The 20420-nt window shown below is 52.3% G+C and overlaps 1 protein-coding gene across 2 annotated transcripts in view; it reads right to left on the bottom strand.

Annotated features, from left to right (window-relative positions):
• The window catches only part of Pitpnm3 (PITPNM family member 3), a 90170-nt gene that overhangs the window by 22181 nt on the left and 47569 nt on the right, over positions 1 to 20420 (bottom strand). The window contains exons 5-9 of one of the 2 annotated variants that reach the window (XM_004638310.2): positions 6065 to 6141; positions 5440 to 5675; positions 2347 to 2536; positions 1582 to 1704; positions 1007 to 1191 (exon numbers count right to left, since the gene is read on the bottom strand). In XM_004638310.2, coding sequence (XP_004638367.1) covers positions 1007 to 1191; positions 1582 to 1704; positions 2347 to 2536; positions 5440 to 5675; positions 6065 to 6141 — 811 coding nt within the window. The remainder of the gene's footprint in view (positions 1 to 1006; positions 1192 to 1581; positions 1705 to 2346; positions 2537 to 5439; positions 5676 to 6064; positions 6142 to 20420) is intronic. The other variant, XM_023723315.1, reaches the window with a different exon arrangement.

Genomic DNA, 20420 nt, shown 5'->3' with positions numbered 1-20420 from the left:
TTAAAAAAAAAGAATATTAAGCAAAGGGTCAGCCAAATAGCTCAGCAGATTAGAGTACCTGCTGCAGGGGCTGGGAATTCAATCCCCAGGCCTGCCGTGCTGGCCCCGCCCCTGGGGCACGCCAAGACAGCGATAGAGACTGGGCATGGTGGTGTGTACCTGTAATCCCAGCTCTTGGGAGGCTGTAAACAGGCAGTTCACTACAAGTCTGATCTAGTAGAGAGACCCTGAACACCCTGTAGCCCCTTCCCTAAAATACAAAAAGATAAATAAATAAATAAATAAATAAAATACACAAAAAGGAAATAAAATGTTGACAATGACTCTTCTGGGTGGCAAGATGCTGCCTTTTCCAAGTGCTACAATGAATGACTTTGTGTAATTATCACTGAGTAAGAAAGCAGGAAGAAGGGCAGAGCAGATAAAGAGAAAGAGAAGAAGAAAGATAGTCCTGCCAATCTGGGTCTATGTTCAACACTCATTTGTGTCCTGAGTTAACATGCAGATAATTCAATGAACCTGTGCTGATTAACCGTCTCTTCTAGAAAGTTACAGGGCAATTCACGGAGGGTCCACAAACAAAAGTACACCAGGCACTGAAATGGGGACAGAAAGATCAGAATGCTGACCCCAGGTCTTTGGTGACTGGCGGTGTGACTGCCTCCTCTGAGAAGCAATGGGGATGCACCCCTGGGGCAGTGTACAAAGTCCACATCTGTTTTCCCTAGATTCTTCCACCTATCCAGGAAAGTAGGCTGGACAGCATTACCCAAAATAAATTGCCCCCAGTCTCTCTGCAATGGCGGAGACAGAGAGCAGATTCCTGGGTCATAGTTCAAGGAAAATGGCAAATGGCCATGGTCCCAGAATTTCAATACTGAACTATGGGTCTCCATGGAAGTACCTGGGACATAGGACAGGTTGCAGACCTCCCAGGTGGCTCTGAGACATGGTCCTCCCCCGGTCATTTTGAGAGAAAGAAGGAAGAGGCCAGGGTAGAGGTTACCTTGAGAGGAAGGCATGATGCTGGGTGATGGCCTCACAGTCATAGGTAGAGGAGTCGCTCTGTTTCCGTGGCAACGGCCTCTTAGGCTCCTCATCTTCTACCCCACTGGAGATGTCAATGTTGCTCTTGCTGAGCCGCTTGCTGCTGGCCAGGCTGCAGTCTTCCTCCACCACCACTGGGGTGTCCTGGGGGTCAGTCAGAGGATAAGATGCACTGCCGTTGCAGGGGCCTGCCTCCTCCCCCAGCTACAAGTGAGCCCCCCGTCCTTCTATGACAGGGGGAGCTACATTTTCAAAGGCATGCAGAACCCTCAGGGTAACAGTGGGGAGACTTTAAGTACAGGATGTTTTCCATGGCCACAAGGATGAGCCATCCAACTGGGATACTGGACAGCTGTCTAGGGAGCCAAATCCAAATCAGCCTCTATGGGCCTCAATTTCCCCACTAGTGATAGTAATCTCTTGCTATTTTTGCACATTTGTGATACAGTCTTTGTACCACAAATCAAGGGTGTCAGCACCACCTCCCCCCTCCTCTGGGAACAGAACCTCCCCAGTCCCACCACCTGGCCACACCTGGGTACTGCTGATGCTCCCTTTCCGGCTGCTGCTGCCTGGGCTGTCACCTGAGGGCCCTGCACTGTAGCAGATGGCATCAAAGGCCAGGAGGCCACCCACACAGTCTCCGATGAGACACACCTGCAGGAGGCACAGCTGGGACTGCAGGCCTGCCCACTGCTGGCCCTCACCCCACACCCAGCCCTACTGGGCTGCTTCCCACAGGAGAGGAAGTAATGAGTCCTAGAGAGGTTCCCAGAGAGCCCAAATGGAGGTGGGCAGGGCTCGTCTTGGGGTCAGGACTTCATCTAGGGTCAGCTTGACGACTGGATCAGGCTACACTTAGGATCAGACTCAGCTAGGGATCCGCATGGGCTCCAAATCAAAGCTCAGGTTGTCAGCCTCAGTGTTCCTATCTGTAACATGAGGGCAAAAATCCCTCACCTCAAAAGTCACCTTCAGGTGGGTATGGTGGTTCATGGCTACAAACCCAGTACTCTGGGAGGCTGAAGTAGGAAGATTGCAGGTTCAGTGCCAGCCTGGGTAACTTAGCCACTTAGGGAAATAATCACTCAAAACAACAAATTAAATAATGGGCTGGGGATACAGCTCAGTGCAGAGGCCCTGGGTTCAATCCCCATACCACGTTAAAAGCAAAAGCTTCTTCGGTCTTAGGTGCTACAGTTCTTGAATGGCTGGTCTTGATCTTCCCAGCCTTCCAGCAGATCCCAGCCTCTCTCTCCACAACAGCCAGGATGGGAAGGGAAGGCAAGGCTGACTTACCTGCCCACTGAATCCAATCCCATCAGCAGACTTGAGGAACTCGCTGTAGACCTGGTTGGCTCGCTCGATGACCATCGCGACAGCGTCCTGGTACTGGGGAGAAGAGATGGCGAGCAGGGGCAGGGCAGCCAGAGGGACGTGGTCCTGGCTGTTGCTCAGGCAGCCCTCATCGTGGCTATAAGGGTTCAGGCTGCAGACAGGAGTCCATGGTAAGCCCAGCTGGGATCAGAAGGAGGGCTGGAGTAGGGCTGAGGAGCAGGCAGAGGAGAGCACGTACGGACCAGACCCTGGGCCCCCAGCTCCAGGGACCTTCCTTGAGGGCCCAAGCAGGGCCCAAGTCAGATGGAGCACAGGCAACAGAGGCAGGAAGATCGGGGGACAGGGGTACAAGCTGACCCCACTCCCACGTGTCCTTCCCACACCAGCCCATGGTATGGCCCAGCAGTGCTCCCTTGCACTCTTCTGCACGGCCCTCAGGACACCCCAGTTCTGGAGAAAGACATTAGTTGGGGAGCCAGCTACAGTGGCTAGGATGGGGACATAATATCATGGCAGACTTCCTGGAGGGCCTCAGACAATGCTCTGAAGAAACAGAAAAGGCAGGAGGGAGAGAGGAGATGACACAGTGGACCCAGCTGGAGAGTAGGAACCTAGCTGGCTGCCCAATGTCATGTGCCTCATACAGTGGAGAGGATTCAGAGCTGTCATCAGCTTTGTAGAAAGGGTTGGGACAGCCTGTCCCATAGCATCTCCACTCCCAGGGGAGAAGCCACATCTTACACACACCCCCACATAGACCTCCCTACTAGGAAGTCCCTCCCTCTCCATACAGCTCAGATCCACCTGAAAAGAGGCTCCTGGCAACCTCCCACTGGCACCTCACTTCCCTCAGTCCCCTGGGGTGTCCCACCCTGCTACACTGTTGGGACTGGCTGGCCAGGAGGACACAGAGGGAAGCTTCAAACTCCTTACTCCTTGCCCAGAGTCCGAACATTCACCTGACCTAGGGCACAGTGCAGATCCCATTGGGGACCCAACAGAATTTAGGGCAGGTGACAGGACTCGGGCACTCTCAGCAGGTGGAATGTTCTCATGGTAAGGCCAGTCCTACCAGCCATTCCTCAACTCCAAAGAACACAAATTAGAGGAAACAGGCCTTGATTGCAGCCAGAGATTTTAATTAGCTGAGCAAGAACTCCTTCCCAGCAGTGATTAGGGGGTGATTAATGACCCTGGCCAGGAGCTGCCAGGGGTAGAGGTAAGCTTCCTCCTGCTATCCTCTCAAATGGCCAGGACATCCATCTTTCTGGATGTAGGGTTGACCCTGCTCTGGAAGTCAGATGTCCTGGGGGAAGAGGAGAGGCAGGTATTCCGAGATGATGAACTGGCACAATTATTAACTCCGGACTATTGGGGAACAGCCCCTGCACCACAGGCTTGGAAGCTCCCAAAGTTTGCTGTGGACAGGAGGCAGTGACCACCTGTTAAAGATGCAGACTCCAGGGCCCTGCTTCCTGGCTCAGTTCCAGGGGTAACCCTGCACGTATTGTAGTTTGACAAGAATCACACCAGGGACTCAGGTCATGAGCCAGGTGGGCAGAGTCAGTGACCTAATCCCCTTCCTTCCTCCCTTCCACCTCTCATTGAGATCTGCCTGCAGGCACCCTGGGAACACAGATAAATCAGTCTCCACTCCCCACACAGCACAGTACAGGCAGCCAGGGAAGGGGAATGTCCGCCCCAAGCTGTCTCCAGACCCACTGGAGCCTTAGGGCAGCGGAACTCCAGTCCTGCCCACACTGCTGAGCACAGCAGGCTGCTCAGCCAAACCCTCCCAGAGCCACCTGTGCCTGAGTGTGCCCATGGACTCCCACTCACACAGCTCCCTGCTGCAGCACTCCCCCACCAAAGCCCCAGGGGGTAGAGGCTGTGCCTGAAGCCACAGTCAGCAGCAGTTTCCAGCCTTACAAGGTCATGTGTCAGGCAAGGGGTCTGACTAGGTGGCAACAGCTTCCTTTCAACCCTAACTGCAGAAAGCATCCAACTTCTAACTTAGTCCCAATAGTCTACCCAACGCTTTCAGCCCTGCAGCTGCTCAGGACCTTGTTTGCAGACAACTGAGAAGAAACCAGAGTAGTCCCCCTGGGCCCAGGCACTCTCCTCCAGCTCCCTCAGCCTGGGGCACCTGAGGGGCATGGGAGCCCTCAGGTGCTAGGCAATAGGTGGGATTCCCCAGAGACCCTCCTGGAGGCCCTGATCACTCAAATCACAGTCCCGCAACTACTCACAGTGGGCAGGGCCCTGCCAGCATCTGCGGTGAGGAGTTCCCAGTGTCCATGCCATCTTACCATCTCTGCCGCCACCCCCCATCCCAGCCTGCTCTCCACCAAGCAGAGAAAGAGAGTGCCTCATCCCCCAGGAGGATAGTGTTGCCACCCGCAGCTGGTCTCCCAGCCCAAGAGGCTCTGCAGGGGCTCATGCTGGTTAACTGCTGCATGCACAGCAGCACACGGCATGCTCATAACAACTCTAGAAGGCAGTTGGTACCTATATCCTACAGAGCTGGAGGCTGAGGTAAAGGGAGCTTAAACACCTTCCCACAGTCACACCAACAGCATTTAAACCTAGGCTGGCCTGAGTGGCCACAGTGCCTACCCATTATCACAGGCCACCTCCTCCAGGAAGTCTTCCCCAGCCTTCTCCCAAGTGCCCACAGAGCTTTGGGCTACCTCCACTGCAGACTCTTCCCCTACCAGGCTGTCATGGTGCAGCACAGGAGGGGATCTGCTGTAGTCTGACTCCATTTGCTACATGATTGCCAACTCTGTCAAGGCCGCAGTTTCCTCATGTGTGCAGTTTCCTCACGGGGCCAAGCTTGAGCACAGGAAGTGGCTCCAAGCTACCATGCGGATCCCGGCCCAGGCCACCCCCAGTAGAGGACTCTTGCTGAGCACTTTCCAGCGGCGACGCTCACGGCCAGGCCGGACCCGACCCCCAGAGGCCCTGGCAGTGTCCACGCGGCCGGGGCAGCCCATCTGCCGAGCCCCCTCAGCTCGCACACCCTGGCACCCGAGCAAGCAGGCACAGACTCACTTAGAGACGAGTGAGAACGCCTCAGAGCAGATGGCAGGACAGGGGACGAACTTGATGAGGATGTGGCCCAGGGCAGCGGGGAAGTGGGCACGCATGACCTTCTCCAGGACAGAGCTGAAGGTGTGGATGTCGGCCGCCTTGCAGGAGGGGTCCCCTGAGCCTGTGTCCAGGATGTTGCCACCGTGCAGCACCAGCAGGAGCACATGTGTCTTACAGGAGCGCTGAGCGCAGCCTTCCTGGAGGGACATGGGTGGGGATAGAGGCAGGCAGCAGGGAGAGATGGGGCACTGGGGCACACACACATGGGGAGACACTGGCCCAAGCTCCAAGTCTAGGAGCTCTGCAGCCTCCCTTGTGCTGGGAGCGCAGATACATTCAGAGGGAGAACAGGCTACCAGGCAAGGAGGGCAAGACCTTCAAACGATGTCAAGGCACAGAAAACTGGAGACATCTTTCTTGTTCATACGGGAGCCTGAAGCCCAGAGAAAGACAGGAAGCTACCCAGGGTTACATAGCAAGTCAAATGAAGAGCAAGATGAAAACGAGGCAGCCTGTCTACTGCCCAACGGATCTTCCTAAAATGCTGACCACAGGTGATTTGGACACCTGGGGAAACCCAGCTCACCTCACTGTCCTCATGGATCTCGATGCTTCCCTGGGCTGGGAATCTCTGTCTTCTCAAGGATACCCGGTACAGTTCTCCTGCAGAGGGGACAGAAGCAGAGCTTAGTATCCAGCCCATCGGCCACCCCAAGCCCCACAGCCATGGGACATTTATGGACCCAGCTGGCTGCAGAGCAGAGGCCCTGGAGTGTGTGTGGATTGGAATCATGGCCTGGAGTTGGGAAAGTCACCCCACCCAGCCCCTGCCTCTGAAGTCCACCCCCATGAAATGCTTTGTCCTGCTAAGGAAAGGAAGAGCGGCGGCGAGTGGCCACCATGGATGATGGCCACCCCGACTGTGGCAATGCACCCTTGTGTTGCAGGCAGCTGAATTAGATAGAAATATTATAAGCAGTCAGACAGGGCAAGGCCTTCAAGGAGACAGCACGGAAGGCGTTACAACTTTGGGAGAGACAGACCCCTGCTGTGGGCCAGACCTCAGGACAACAGAGTAGCCACGTAATTCCCCCAGGAATGGGCACCACGGATTGATACTCTAAACTGGTATCAATCACCTGGAAGCCAGCGAGAATCACTGACCCAAGCCCCTACAGGAAAAGCCTCTGTTCTGTATTCGTGTCCTCTTGCTGTGTGACCGGCTGCCCCATTTGGTCCTGGATTGCAGTCAATTTTGCCTGAGCAACTGTGCTTGTAATCTGATCGGCTGATGATAGTTTTGTCCCAGCTCATGCCCACCTAAGCGAGTCCCCATGTTCTCCACCTTAGACCTGCCTCACCACATGGTTTTACTCTATAAAAGTCCCTGGAAGAGACAGATTCTGGGGCAACCTGCTCAGGTGCCCCTTCTATCCTTGTCTCGGACAGGAGCTTTCCTTCCCCCTAATAAATTTACTCCGCTCTTAACCTCCATGGTTCCTAAAATTCATTCTTTGGTTTTAGAGAACACAAATTCAGCCCAGGTATCTTTCAGGTTGGGAGTTTCATTCTTCTACATCACTTGGAAGGAGCAAGTTCACCAAGAACAACAGCAACACTGGGTGTCATCTGATGATGGCCACTTCCGGTCATGGACGCTACTTCCTCTCTCTCTCTCTCTCTCTCTCTCTCTCTCTCTCTCTCTCTCTCTCCAGCACACCTGGAAGAGCCACGTCCACTTGACATGACCCTTCCGTGTGCCTGCAAAGCTGCCTCCAGGAGAGATTAACCTTTGAATTAGGACCCTTGTAAAGAGGATGTGGCCCCTCCAGTTTGGGTGAGCACCAAGAACGCCAAGTGGAGGAGAGCCGATTCCACTCTCCCACTTAGTGTAGCCATCCATCCCCTTCTGCCCTCACTCGTCAGGGCTCCTCACTTGCAGGCCCTCAGACCTCAGGCCTGGGCTGAGACTGAAGCAACAGTCCTGACTTTCCTGCACTGGTGCTGACCCCCAGACCACAGGACTCCTCAGCCTTTGCAGCAGGAAGAGCCATTCTCCCATAATGAGTCTTTCTGTATAACTCTCTGCTTCTCTGGTGGAATCTGTTTTCCCAGAGAACCCTAAATAGTTTTTCCAAAAGTATCTGGTTGGGGCAGGAGGTGTAGTTCAGTAGTCATGTTTGCCTGCTGTGTGTTAGGCCCTGGGCTCCATCCCCAGCACTGCAAACAGAAAAAGAAAGGTAGGATGGGGAGGCAAGGAAGAAGCCTCACTGAAGCTCTCTGAAAGTCAGTAAGGACCGTGGTCCAGGAGGAGGACCCTCAGGGAAGCAAGTCCAGCATTGGTATGGCATTTGGCATCACCCGCAAGTTTTAGTGTAAAGCAGCTCACTTCAGAAGTGTTCTCCAGGCTCTTCCAGCTGCCTGACTCAGAGCTCCTCCAGGAAGGCCTCTTTGGGGCCAGCAAGATAGCTCAGCAAACTAAAGCACCTGCTTAGGCAACCTTAGGCAAGCTTAGGCAAGCACAGGGACTGCAGTTCAATCCTCAGCACCACGTGCTGCACCAGTCCTGCCCCCAGAGTGAGCTAAGCGGGCCAAAGTGTGGGACTGGTGACACCTGCTTGTAATCCCAGTCCTGGAGAGGCTGAAAGCAGGAGGACCACCACAAGTCCGAGCTACATAGTGAGGCCCTGTATCAACCAAATACATAAAAAAAAGAAAGATTTCTCTGACTTTCCCTTCTTGAACTCAGAGGTCTACAGCCTGTTTCTGTAAATAAAGCTTTGTTAGGACATAGCCAGGCTCATTCACTTACAGATTGCCCATGGCTGCTCTCAACACCGCAGCAACAGACTTTAGTAGTGGCAACAGGCTTTCAGTCCTTAAAGCCTAAACCATTTACTGCCTGGCCCTCCACAGAAAAATGTGCCAATCATTGATCTAACACCTATGCTCCCATGTGGCACGGTATTGGATTTGCAAGTGGAGGTGGACCTCAAAGACATCCAACAGGCACCTCCATGCAGAGGCAGCCCTGGGCAACTTCCTTCTAACCAGCCCACCTCGCTGCCTCTCCTTTCTCCCCCAGAAGACAAGCACTATTTCCTCTGCACAGCCAAAGCCCACAGCTAGCTGGTGAAGCGCTTGTCTGCCATTGTTAAGGTCCTGAGGATGACCCTTCCCTTCCCCACGCTCGTCTTCCTCTTCTGCTGCTCCAACTGCTCCCCGCCGTGCGCCATAGCCGGGGAGGGGCCTCTTCCCGGGCTCTGTTGGCAGCCCTAGCCAACCTAGGGCTGTCTGAGTCAGCCTCCTCAGCCAGTACCAGCCCCAGGAAAAGGTGCTCCGCAAAAGAATTCCAAAGGAGGAGCTCTGCTCAGCAAGGAGGGACATTTCTGAAATCTTCTGTCCTCACAGACATAACCCTGGACTGAGAGTGACTGCTTTATGAGCTCAGAGCTGCTGCCCACACAGACAGAAAATCGTTTTCTAAGTAATGAAGGGGTTTAGCTTTTAGGGTGGGAGAAATAAGCCTGCGCTGAGCCTGGCTCTGCCCAGCACTTTCGAAAGCCCCTGCCAGTGGCTTAGACTCTTCTGCATCATTTCTAATGCGTTAAAGACTTGGCCCTGCACTTGGCTGTGGGAGACCCAGGCCTTGGGCTTAGGAGAGGGTGATGACTAGACAGGATAGGAATGGCCCAGCTTTCCTGAGCATGAGTGAATATTATGTGCAAGGCATGAGTGAATATTATATTCACTCATATATAATATTATATTGAGCGAATATTATATATGTCATCTCACACATAGGGGAGGCTGAAAACAGGAGGATCACTACGAGTCCCCACAATTGTCCCCTCTGAATTTGGGTGCTTTTGTTCTTTGCCCCACTTCACAGATAAGCAAACTAAGACTCAGACAACCCAGGTTCCAGGACAAAGAACCCGCATCAAACTTGCCACACAGGGGCCACCAGATAGCTCAGCAGATTAAAGCACCTGCTTAGGCAGATGCTGGGCCAAGGGTTCGATCCCTGGCAGTGCTGCCCCCCAACACCCGGGGCATGCTGAGATGGCAATTGAGACTGGGTGTGGTAGTGCACCTGTAATCCCAGTGGTTGGGAGGCTGAAAACAAGAGGATCACTACAAGTCTGATCTGGGTAGTAAGACCCTGTAGACCCTGTAGACCCTGTACTAAATACAAGAAGAAAAAAAAAAAAACATGCCACATGCCATGTAAATAACCAAGGCAATCCAGCCAGAGAACTTCATCTCCGATGCTTTACTGGGTGCTGCCCTGTGCTTCTGAACCACACAGCTTACCTGGAAGGTGGACAAGCCAATTCTGCAAAGACACGAAGCACAAATGGGCCACAGCACCACGAACATTAAAGTCCAGGTAGGCTATCCCAGGCCCACTTCCCGTGACACAAAGCATGCGTCACAGGGAAAAAGCATCTGGGAAGGAAGCTGACACCAGGCAGCTACATGTGCAGCCTCACCAGGAGCAGGAAAAGCAGGAGGACACAGGGGCAGAGGCAGCACTAAGGCCAGGGCAGGGGATGGGGGTCTGGAGCACCCCTGCCCCTGGGGCTGGCAGGGCTGGGGTTAGAAGGTGCTGAAGCCAGAGGGCTGCAGTTCCAGACTCTGCTTTTTAATTTGTTTTTTCTTCTGTCCTGGGGATTAAGAACCCAGGATCTTCCTGCTGAGGTGCATCTCCAGCCCTTTCTCATTTTTTGAGACAGGGCCTTACTAAGTCACTATGTTGCCCAGGCTGGTTTTGAACTTGCTGTCCTCCTGCCTCAGCCTCCCAGAGTGCTGGGATCACAGAATGCACCACCAGGTCAGGCCATGACTTGCCTCTTAGCAGCTGTGTGCCCAATACTTTGGTTTCTCCATCTGAGATACAGGAATAATAATAGTAACTACCTCGCAGAGCAGCGATAAGGATAAAGAAGCTCACACAGAGAGCTGGCGCAGAACAGGGCATGGAATAGAAAGTGTCATAGGTGTTCACGGCTGGGATTATTCTGGGATAATCATAGATCTGGGGCTACAGATGACACCTGGGCTGGAGGCTGCTGGGGACATCACTGCCTGCACATTGGCCTGCCTGGCTGCCAAGTCCCTCCCTGAGCCCTGGCAGGATCTCTGGCCTCACTGGGCTGGGTGCCTGCTTGCAGTGTGATTATAGGATTAAATCCTGTGATTGCCACAAATTGCCATAGCTGGACTATAAATAACTTGCAGGGGAGACATGAGGGTCCTGCTGTCTCCTGGGCACCATGCCCTCGTTAGGGGTGGGCTGGATCCATGAGCTCAGTGATGACACTAAGCGAGGAGCTCTCCCATCCTCGAGCTGCCTGGAGTCAGCGCTCTCGCTTCCCCCAACCCACATGGTACTCTGGGCATCAGCTGGGAGCACAGGTGCTGCCTGCCAGCCGTGAGGGACGCTGTGGAGGCTGAAGGCTGGACACTGTGTCTCCAGGATCGCTCACCTGACCCTAGCAGAAAGGAAGAGTCTCGTCTCCTACGCACTTTGGAGACAGAGCCTTGCTTTGCTTCAATGCACAAAAGGCAGAAAGCTGTGCTGTACGTGAGGTTTGCTGGACAGACGGAGCCTGTCTGAGATAGATCTAGTCCCTTGAGAATCGACCACTAGGACCAGCTCTGCCCCGTGAGAAGGCACAACTCCAGTTTTACCAGAAGCCTCTGCGGACACCCAAGGAGGCAGCCTAGAAGCCACCCTGCCTGCACATTTCTCTAGAGGTTTTGCCCTTCTGAGAGTCAGGCGTTCCTGTTACAGTAATTGAGTCTACTAGCTCTGACTCACAGGACATAACTATTTCACTCCTCCACACCTTTGTCCATGCTGGGCTGTCTCCGGGGGAAGGTCTTCCTACTCTTGCAGACCAGAAAGCTCCTACTCATCCACAAAACCCTGCTCACTGTCCCTCCCTCCTGAAAAAAAAAAAAAAAAAAAAAAAAAGCTTTCTCCACTCTATCTAAGCTGAGATGGTCATGTCATGCATGCTGCCCTGGGCCTGGCTTACCAGTGTGGAACTCTCTGTCTGATTTTTCCTCCGACTGTGGGCCCCTGTGAGACCAAGATTTGTCAGCTTTAAGGGTCTGGCATTTTGGGGAAAACTGTCTGGAAGTGAAGATCCCAAGACACGCACAGCTCTGAGCCATCTCTGCGCAGCTGAGCTCTCATGAGAAATCAGGTCCAGGGAGCAGCTCCTACTGGGAAGCGCAGTGTCTGAAAGTCCCCAGGGGAACTGGCACTATGGAACCTCTGGGAATTTCTAGATCCACCAGGCCTGATCGTGGGCTTTGCGGTTCCACCTCCAGAGGATTCTCCTGAGCTTCCGGTGACACGAGGGGCTGGGCGCGCTCCTGGTGGTGGGGAGCCACTTGCAAAGAGTCCCGGGGCATCATCGTCTCTAGGCTATCTCTCCCTACTTCCTGCTCCTCTGTCCACAAGACCCTACTCATACCGAGTCTTGGCTGAACCCGGATTTGGGGCGAGTAAGCCCACAGCTGTTTATGTGACAATGATCTGTGACAGGTTTTGAGGTGGGCCAGCAACCACAGGGCCTGCTCAGAGTGCCCTGCCAGAGTCAGCATCAGGACCTGCAGCCCACCCAGCTTGCCAGGGCTCCTCCTGCCAGCTGAAGAATAGAGGCTATTTTTGCTTAATCACAGCCTTGGAAAGGCACAAATCGTGCTCATCCCTTCTAATTACCCATGTGCCACACTGCTCCTCAGACAAAAGCCAAGGTCTTCACCCACATGCCCTAGGCAGAGTATGGCCCTAGCCTGGCTAGGTATTGCAATTCCACCATTCTCCACTGCTCTTACCACCAGCTCTGGATCCCCCAGGGTGCATGCTGGGAGCGCCTCAAGGTTCACACTGACCTCTCAATTTCACCCTCCAACCTACCTACGCCTGGCAGCCACTGCTATCTCCACTAGTCACCCTTGGGAGCAATTGAGCAGGGCTCAGGAAGTGGGGAACTCCACTATGACCCCAACCTCTCAGGCAAAGCCACATGGAAGAGGACATACATATAAAAGGTAGACCATGGTGACATTCCTAAATTGACAGTTGCACTCCATGACCAGTAGAATTAGACCCTGGGCCTTGAAGGGACCTTCCAGGCATCCAGAGTCACTTGGAGGGCCATGGAAAAAGGAAGAGGAACCAAGACATTACAGGTAGGAAATGTCACTTAGATTTTCAAAGCAGTTGGTTCCAGTTGGGGAACTCAGTGTTAATTCCTAGGCAACTCTTGGAGTAAATTAATAAACAAATATTTTGAGGGCCCCTAGGAAAGGAAGCAGCGTCCACTGAAGCTCGGACAGTTCCCTTGAAATGCTCCTGGTCACACCCATCTGATAGCTTGGGGACTAGGCTCACTGGCCTGAGATTTCAAGAGGACATAAGAACTTAGGGAATCTGGTGAGGTAGGATACATGGCAGAGTGACCAGCTAGCTAAGGGACCCACGGCTAGCACAGCAGCAGCTCACAGAACATGGTTAATGCATAAGGGCCTGGGCAAGAGGCCTCCATGTCAGGCCACAAGGCCCTGCCCTGCCCCACAGGTGACACACAGAAAGTGCGGTTACCCTAATCCTGGATGGCACAGCATCAAAGTGGGGACCAATCACCAACAGCGTGCAGAAGAGGCAGCACGCAGGACAGAAAGTAACGGAACCCCTTCCTGTGATGCCAAAACTTTTTTCAAACAGGGAAATTTGATAACCAATGAAATTTTCCTTAGGAACCCAGTGTGCAAAGGTGACATTAGGCCTGCTCAGGCTGAAGCAGTTGGCTGCACCGGAGGAGCAGAGTTTGGATACTGAGTATAATCTGTCCTGTTGAAGGAATGGGAACCCACTCCAGGAGGATGTCCTGAAGGGGATATCAGGACTGCAAGCCCTTTCTGTCTTGTTCTCAGTGTGTCCTGGCCACCGTAAGGTGAGCAGGCCTCCCCTGCTGGGGCCTCCTACCATGGCATATTATCCTGCGGCAGGCCCACGGCCACAGGGCCAAAGGACTGTGGCCTGAAACCTATGAAATTGTGAACCTAAACAAACCTTTCCTTCTTTTGAATTGATTACCTTGGGTATTTTTTACAGTAATGGAAATTGACACACAGAGACCCACTTCTTTACCTCAACCCGACCCCCCGACAAAACATCAGAGACGCTGGCCTTTTCTAGCAGCCAGACACCAGGGCGGCACCTCCAGCAGGGGCCTCAGGCCCCAGCTTTGTGAAAAACAACAATCTAGTCAGCGTGTGAGGTGGAAAGGAGCTTGCGGCCTTGTATTAAAAGGAAATCCACCAAAATGATGCCAGTGATTTTTCTGTCCTTGGGTGCTGGGACGATGAATCATTTTATTTTCGCTGTCTACTTTTCTCTACTTTTCTATTTTTCTCTAATGAGCTCATACTTCTTATAGTTGAAAGCCGTGTGTGAATATATCCGTTGAATAGATAATACAAGCGTGCCTCATCCTTAGACTAAGAACAGCTCACGCTAAGCACAAGCCTTAGTGCAAACGCTATGAGCAAGATAAAATGTTGCCCCGTCCTGTGAGTGCTGACAGGCTGATGAGGGAATATAAAAAGCAAAGAACTGCTTATAGAGGAAAAGAATGAATATGAAACATGATAAGTGATTTAAGGTCCTGCCTTTGGGTTAAAAACCCAGCTCAACATCACTTCTGATTTCTCCTCGCTGGTAATCACCCAGCTTGTGTAGGTTCATGTGAGCACCACGATGAATCACGTATAGCATCTGCCTTCCAGGATTTCTCAGCGCTTTAGAGTCACATGACCAAGACCACAGCATATGACTGAGGTCACGTGACTGAACAGCCTGATTCAGGGTAACAGGCAAGCCAAAGTGGCTCCTCACTCCCTGGGACCCTACACCCAGACAGCATAGCTCAAAACGAGGAAGGAACACTGGGTAAGGGGGCACACGCTTGTAACCCCAGAATTCTGGGAGGCTAAGGCAGGAGGATGGCAAGTCCAAGCCCAGTGAAAGCAACTTAATGACTTAAGGATACCCCACCTTAAAATATAAAACTAGAGAAAGGCTGGGGATGAGACTTAGTTCAAAGGCCCAGGGACATCTCTGACCTGCCCCTATAGCTAGGGCAACGTTAAGGACATAGCTGAAGTCCAGTAACTATGCAGGAAAACTCTAGAATAGCACAGAGGTTAAGGGGCCAGTACGGAGAAGAGCAGACCCAAGGGAACTAGTGGCTGCCTGAAGATCCACGCCACAGATCCATGCCACAGATTCATGCCACAGATTCATGCCACAGATTCATGCCACAGATCCATGCCAAACCCACACTTGGGTCCAGGGAACAGAGGGGGCAGTCAAGACAATTGCAGAAAAGCTGGCTTCTGGAGAGTTTCCAAGTTCTAGCACAACTCAGGGAATGTTTATAGCTCTTTTACAATACCCTGTGGTGGCCTAGAAGCAGGAAATTCTCCTACACCAAGCTTACACAAGCAAGTTATATAAGAGGCCGCTGAGTAAGGATGCTGGAGAAGGAATTTTCATGCAGGGCTGGGGGTCTACAGGCTGAGGCCCCTCCAGGGTCTGAGACTGACCCTTTTCAAGGCCAGAATCTGATCATGTCCACCCCGGTGCATCTGTTAATGAGGCAGAGGTTATGTTTGCAAGCTTTCAGCAGGGTAGCGAGTCTTGCAGAGATGAAGCGGAGGTGAAGCCGTGGCTGGTCTGCCCCAGATCTGCTTCCTAAAAGTGTGCTGCTTGGCACCCCAAGCATATGAGGGTAGCCCCAGGACAAGACTCCACTCAGGGAAGCTGCGCTCAGGTGAGGAGTGTCAGCCACTTGAATCAGGTCCTGTAAGGTTTCCAGATATGCAATGACAATGAAACCCTGCTGCGGCTACGATGATGCCAAAGAGGAGTGGTGTCCCAAACCCCGGCGCTCCCTACAGACTCCTACTGAGCACAGCCCACCTAAATGTCAAGTTTCCAGTCCTTGACCAAGGTCCGGAAAATCACACTCATCCTGAGAAGCAAACGTACTGTCTCTATTTGACAGATGAAAATTTGAGGCTCTGAAGGGCTAAGGGGTTTCTCTTTGGATATAGCATGCTATTGGCACCTAGGTCACCATTTGTCTGCCTGAAGGTGGACAGTCTCTTCACACGTTCAAATGCCAAAGTGCTGCCTACTCAGAGTGACCCTGAGAGGAAAAGGGAGGAGAGAGACTGTTACAGGGTGCAGGAGCTTGCTTGGGTGGTGGGGTCCTTCCCTGGAAAGACACCCTGTTAAGTGGGCCCTGGGGATCCCCGGCCCTGGCAGAAGTCAGCACACACAAAGGAACACAACCGCACTCTCCAGCCCCGCCCCCCCCCATGCCGATGCCCCTTCAGGCAAAAGGACGGGAATGTCTCGCACAAATAGGGAAATGTGCTCGAACTTATAACCGTAAACTGAAAAAATGCCTTTTGCCAACACCTTGCTTTAACCTCTCAGATGAGCCAATTTCAACACTGCATAGGCCAGGCTATGGGAGAAAACTAGCTGCCTTCATTCTTTGCTAGTGAAAGTGAAAACCAGAACACACTCCCTGAAGGGCAATTTGGCAATATCCTTCCAAAAGCAAACCGCCCTTGACCCAGCAATGCCAACACCTTGACCCAGCCAAGCCAACAGCATGTGCAAAATGGTATCAGCATAGTAGTAACCACTACAGTGTTTTTTTTTTTTTTTTTTATGATAGCAAGAAACAGAAAGCAACCTATCTGTCTACCAACAGGGGATTAAGTGAATTGCATCATCATGATCCCCCACATTCATGACCCAAAACGCTGACCCTGAACACTGTAGTTGTACTGAGATAGCAAAATAATCCTGCTATATTATTATCTAAGAAAAGCAGGGTACAGGATGGGATATGCTGCATGCTTCCATCTGTGTGGGGGATATATAAAAATATATGTAAGTGAATATTTATGGATATGTACATGCTTCCAGAGACTATGTCTGAAATGGAATATAAGAAACTCGTCATAATCTTTGCTTCTGAGGAAGAGGAGTGGGGAGCTGAACGCTGGAGAGAGAAGTAGACTAGTTGGCTTTCATTCCTGGAGTTTTATATCTTGTTCATGTGCTTCTTGCTCCAAAGACAAATTAAAAATAAAAAAAAATTTTAAGTGCATATAGCAGGTGATTTTTTTATTTTAGATACTAATTTATATTTTCTGCTGCTCTGGCCCCTTGGCCTCTGAGGTTTGTGACAGTTTCCTGGTTTTGTTTCTAAAAGACCTTTCATTCCCAGGAGCAAAGGATTTGAGACAGAACCTCTCAGGCTGGAAAGAGATCCCCCTCCTCCTTGGCACAGGAGAGAGACCTGGGTGGGTCCCCACAGAGCTTCAGGATGGAAAACAACTGGCCTGGCCATTCTTTGTCCTGGGGACCCTGGATCCTCAGCCAAGAGCTGCAGACCAAGATAGAAGGGCTCACCACACTAGGCACAGCATCCCTGTGCTCACCAGAGGGGACACACGGCTGCCTACACACACATGTGCCCAGACACATGTACATCCATGCCATCTCCTCACCAGGACCTTGGAAAGACACTGGGGACTCAGGACAGAAGTGGCACAAGAATGAGGAAGGGAAAACCCTGGGGAATAACAGAGGAGTTGCCTGCCAACCCAGCTGGGTGCATAACCAAAGTCAGAGTCAAGTCAGCCTATAGAGAAATAGAAAGAAGCACACCTCTCCTACTTGAAACCCGTGGTCTGCGCAAAGTGGTCTCCATTGCTCTCCAGTCACACACACACACACACACACACACACACACACACACACACACCCTGCTTTGTCCCTGCAGAGTCCTGGTTCTGGTGGGGGCTGAGCCAGTGCAAAGTATCAAAAGAAATGGGCAACTCCTTCCCAGGAAGGCTCTCCAGGCAGCCTTCTCTAGGAATGGGCACAGCCCAAGGGAACTGCCCATGCTGTCCTGCTGTCTTTAAAGCCCCTGAAGGCCTCTTTACCTGCAAATTAACCCTTTATAGGACTCTCCCAGCCCACACCCACACCCACACGCTCCATGCAGCTGCCCGAACCTGTCTTCTCCTAAAACTCCCACTGAGTCAGGCGCTAGCTTCTAATGCTGTGTGGAAATCTTATCCCACACACTGACACCCCTCTTCACCTGGCTTCCCACATCCTGGCCAAGGCCCTCTGGCCTGACTACAGGCCCCTCATTCTCTCTGAACTTAACCACACTGCCCTTCTTTGACAACTGTCAAACACCCATTTCAACTCATAAAAAAAAAAAATAAATAAATAAATAAATAAATAAAGGGAATCTAGCCTCTCTCACTTGGAATTAGCAGTCTCCTCCTTCTCACCATAGGGCCCTTTGTCTGGACTCCACAGTGCTCTGGTGTACAGATATTTCCTACAGAATCTTCTGTTTCCTCTTCTCTGGAGGCCTTTTCCTCTTACTCCATTCCTTAGCAAAGCATCATTCCTTTTTTTTTTTTTTTTTTTTATTTATGTGTGTGTGTGTGTGTGTGTGTGTGTGTGTGTGTGTGTGTGTGGCCAGCTCAGCCCACCAGGGGGCGGCGCTGGCTGGCATGTGGTGCTGGGGGATTGAACCGTGGTCCCTGTGCTTTGCTAAGCTTGTTCTAAGTAGGTGCTCCAGACCACTGAGCCATCTCACCAGCCCCAGCAAAGCATCATTCCTGGGATGAATCTTTATACTTTTAACTTTGTGGTTGTTAGTTTATTGTCTTCTCCTGCTCCAACTCCAAGACTATGAAATACATAAGAACTGAAACTGGGTTTGTTTTTGTACCGTTTTATCCCCAGGGACAATCTCAGTGCTGGCATATAAAGGTGCTCATTAAATATTTTTAAACAAATGAATTAATGATTTGTTCCTATTTTGCAACTCCTATAAGTGTCAGAAGCTGCACATGTCCCAAGTAAAGCACAGATAGACTTGTATATATGCACACAGACGCGGGCTTATTCTCATGTAAATGAATGCACAATGCATTGACATACGTGCTAATGCACACTCACAAATGCAAAGACACACGCACACCCATACGAGGAAGAACCACAGCCATAGCCATAGCCAAGCATGGGAATATGCACACATGCAGGAAAAGTGCTCCCAAGGCGGATGTCTGCCACCCTGAGCTCATTAAAGCCGGCTAAATATAGCCTGTCTGCAGCTGTGCTCAGCAAGCTGCCCACACAGGCCAGGAAAAGACAGCAGTTACCAGGCAGAGGAGGGGGGAAGCCAGCTGTGGCCAAGGGGCTTCCCACATCATGCCTGTTTGGGGTCCTCTGGTGTAGACCATGGGCTGAGGGTGCACAGGAGGAAAACTGACACTAGGCTGCAGTGTGAGGACAAACCAGGTCCCAGAGTGAGCAGGGTGATGCTGAGCTGTCCACATGTCCCAAATTGAACCAAGGATCCAAGCCCAGTCTGGGGTCAGCAAAGCACACACTGGGCTTACTTGGTGACTACAACAGAGGCTCAGTTGACAATGAAGACAAAGTGTCAGTTGGGGCAAAACTAGGACTCAGTCTGGACCACTGTCTTGTCATGGTCTGGGGACTAGCAAAGGATCAGAGTCAGAGTCCCAGGGTGCACTGCAGTGGGCAGATCCTCTCACACCAGGCCCTTACTCCATAGCTGAGGCCAGTGTTGGCCCTAGGGAATGCCAGCTGATTGCCCTCATGAGGCTGTGTGCTATGTGTTACGTTGCTGCAGGGTCCAGGGCCACGGCGGGTAAGTCTTCTGAGGACAGAATCTGCCCCTCCCAGGTAGAGCAAAACAGAGGAAGCCCCCATCCCCAACCAGACATTTGGAGGTTCCCCTTCTGTACACAGCTTGGATCCCAAGGAGTTTGGGGTCAGTGGGAAGGAGAGTGATAGCAGAGCTAGCTCTGGAGACAGCACCTGTGTGACAGGAGGCATTGGGCTAGGGAGGATTGGAGTGAAAGGAGAAACTGCAAGCCAAAGGAATTCTGACCCGGATGGAGCAGGCAGGGGGTGGAGTTCTAGGAATTGAGCAGCCTCAAGAGGGCTGTCTGGACCACAGTCTACAAGGTCACTTGTTCCCCAGGCACCTGCATGTTTGCTCTGTGACACAGTCATCATGACTGCAGCCCCTTGAAGCCACAGAGAGAGAGCAGAACTGGCTGGGAAGCACCCTGCACCCTAGAGTGGGGCAGCGAGCAGAGACACAGGGGTTCCTGCCCTAAGGGGCCCACAGTTCCGGCCTCAGTCTCTCCTAGGGTGGTGGCAGCTCACAGCAGGAGAGAGGATCACTCCCTGCGTTCAACCCAACTGTTCAGGCAGCACTGAAGGGAGCAGCCAAGGTGGAGAAAGCATCCTGGCCCTTCCCCCAGCCCAAGGCCTCACTCTCTGGGCACCCCTCCCAGCCTCCCTAGACTTCCTCCAGTCTGGTTTCAAATCACAAGTGCACACCAGGGTGGCAAGCCACCAGGCTGACTGTCCAATGGCAGGACGCAGAACAAGACTGGGATGGAGGCAGACACAAAGGAGGAAGCATGCCAAGGTCCCTGGCCCAGAGGTCACCTGGATAAGGCCTAGCAACCTCAAGACCCTGCCCCTCACTGCATGCCAGGAGGCCCAGAGCTCTTGAACAGCTCGATAGGAATCTCTGGGGACACCAATGTACAGAGAAACACTACGGTGACAAGGAAAAAGCCGCAGGGCCAGTGAAGCTCCAAGAAGACTGAGCTCCATGAGATGACAATATACACCAACACATCTGTATCCAGGTGTTTCAGATGGCGAGGCTCGTGCAAATGGCAATAAAAGAGAACCTCTTCCTCTGCCTCGGATACAGACCCTAACGTGGACTGTCTCTGATTTTCTCAGCAACTCTGGAAAG

Source organism: Octodon degus, unplaced genomic scaffold (assembly GCF_000260255.1).
Source record: "Octodon degus isolate 3935 unplaced genomic scaffold, OctDeg1.0 scaffold00098, whole genome shotgun sequence".
NCBI lineage: Eukaryota > Metazoa > Chordata > Mammalia > Rodentia > Octodontidae > Octodon > Octodon degus.
The sequence above is the reverse complement of the archived record's forward strand: the minus strand, read 5'-3'. Positions and strand labels throughout refer to the sequence as shown.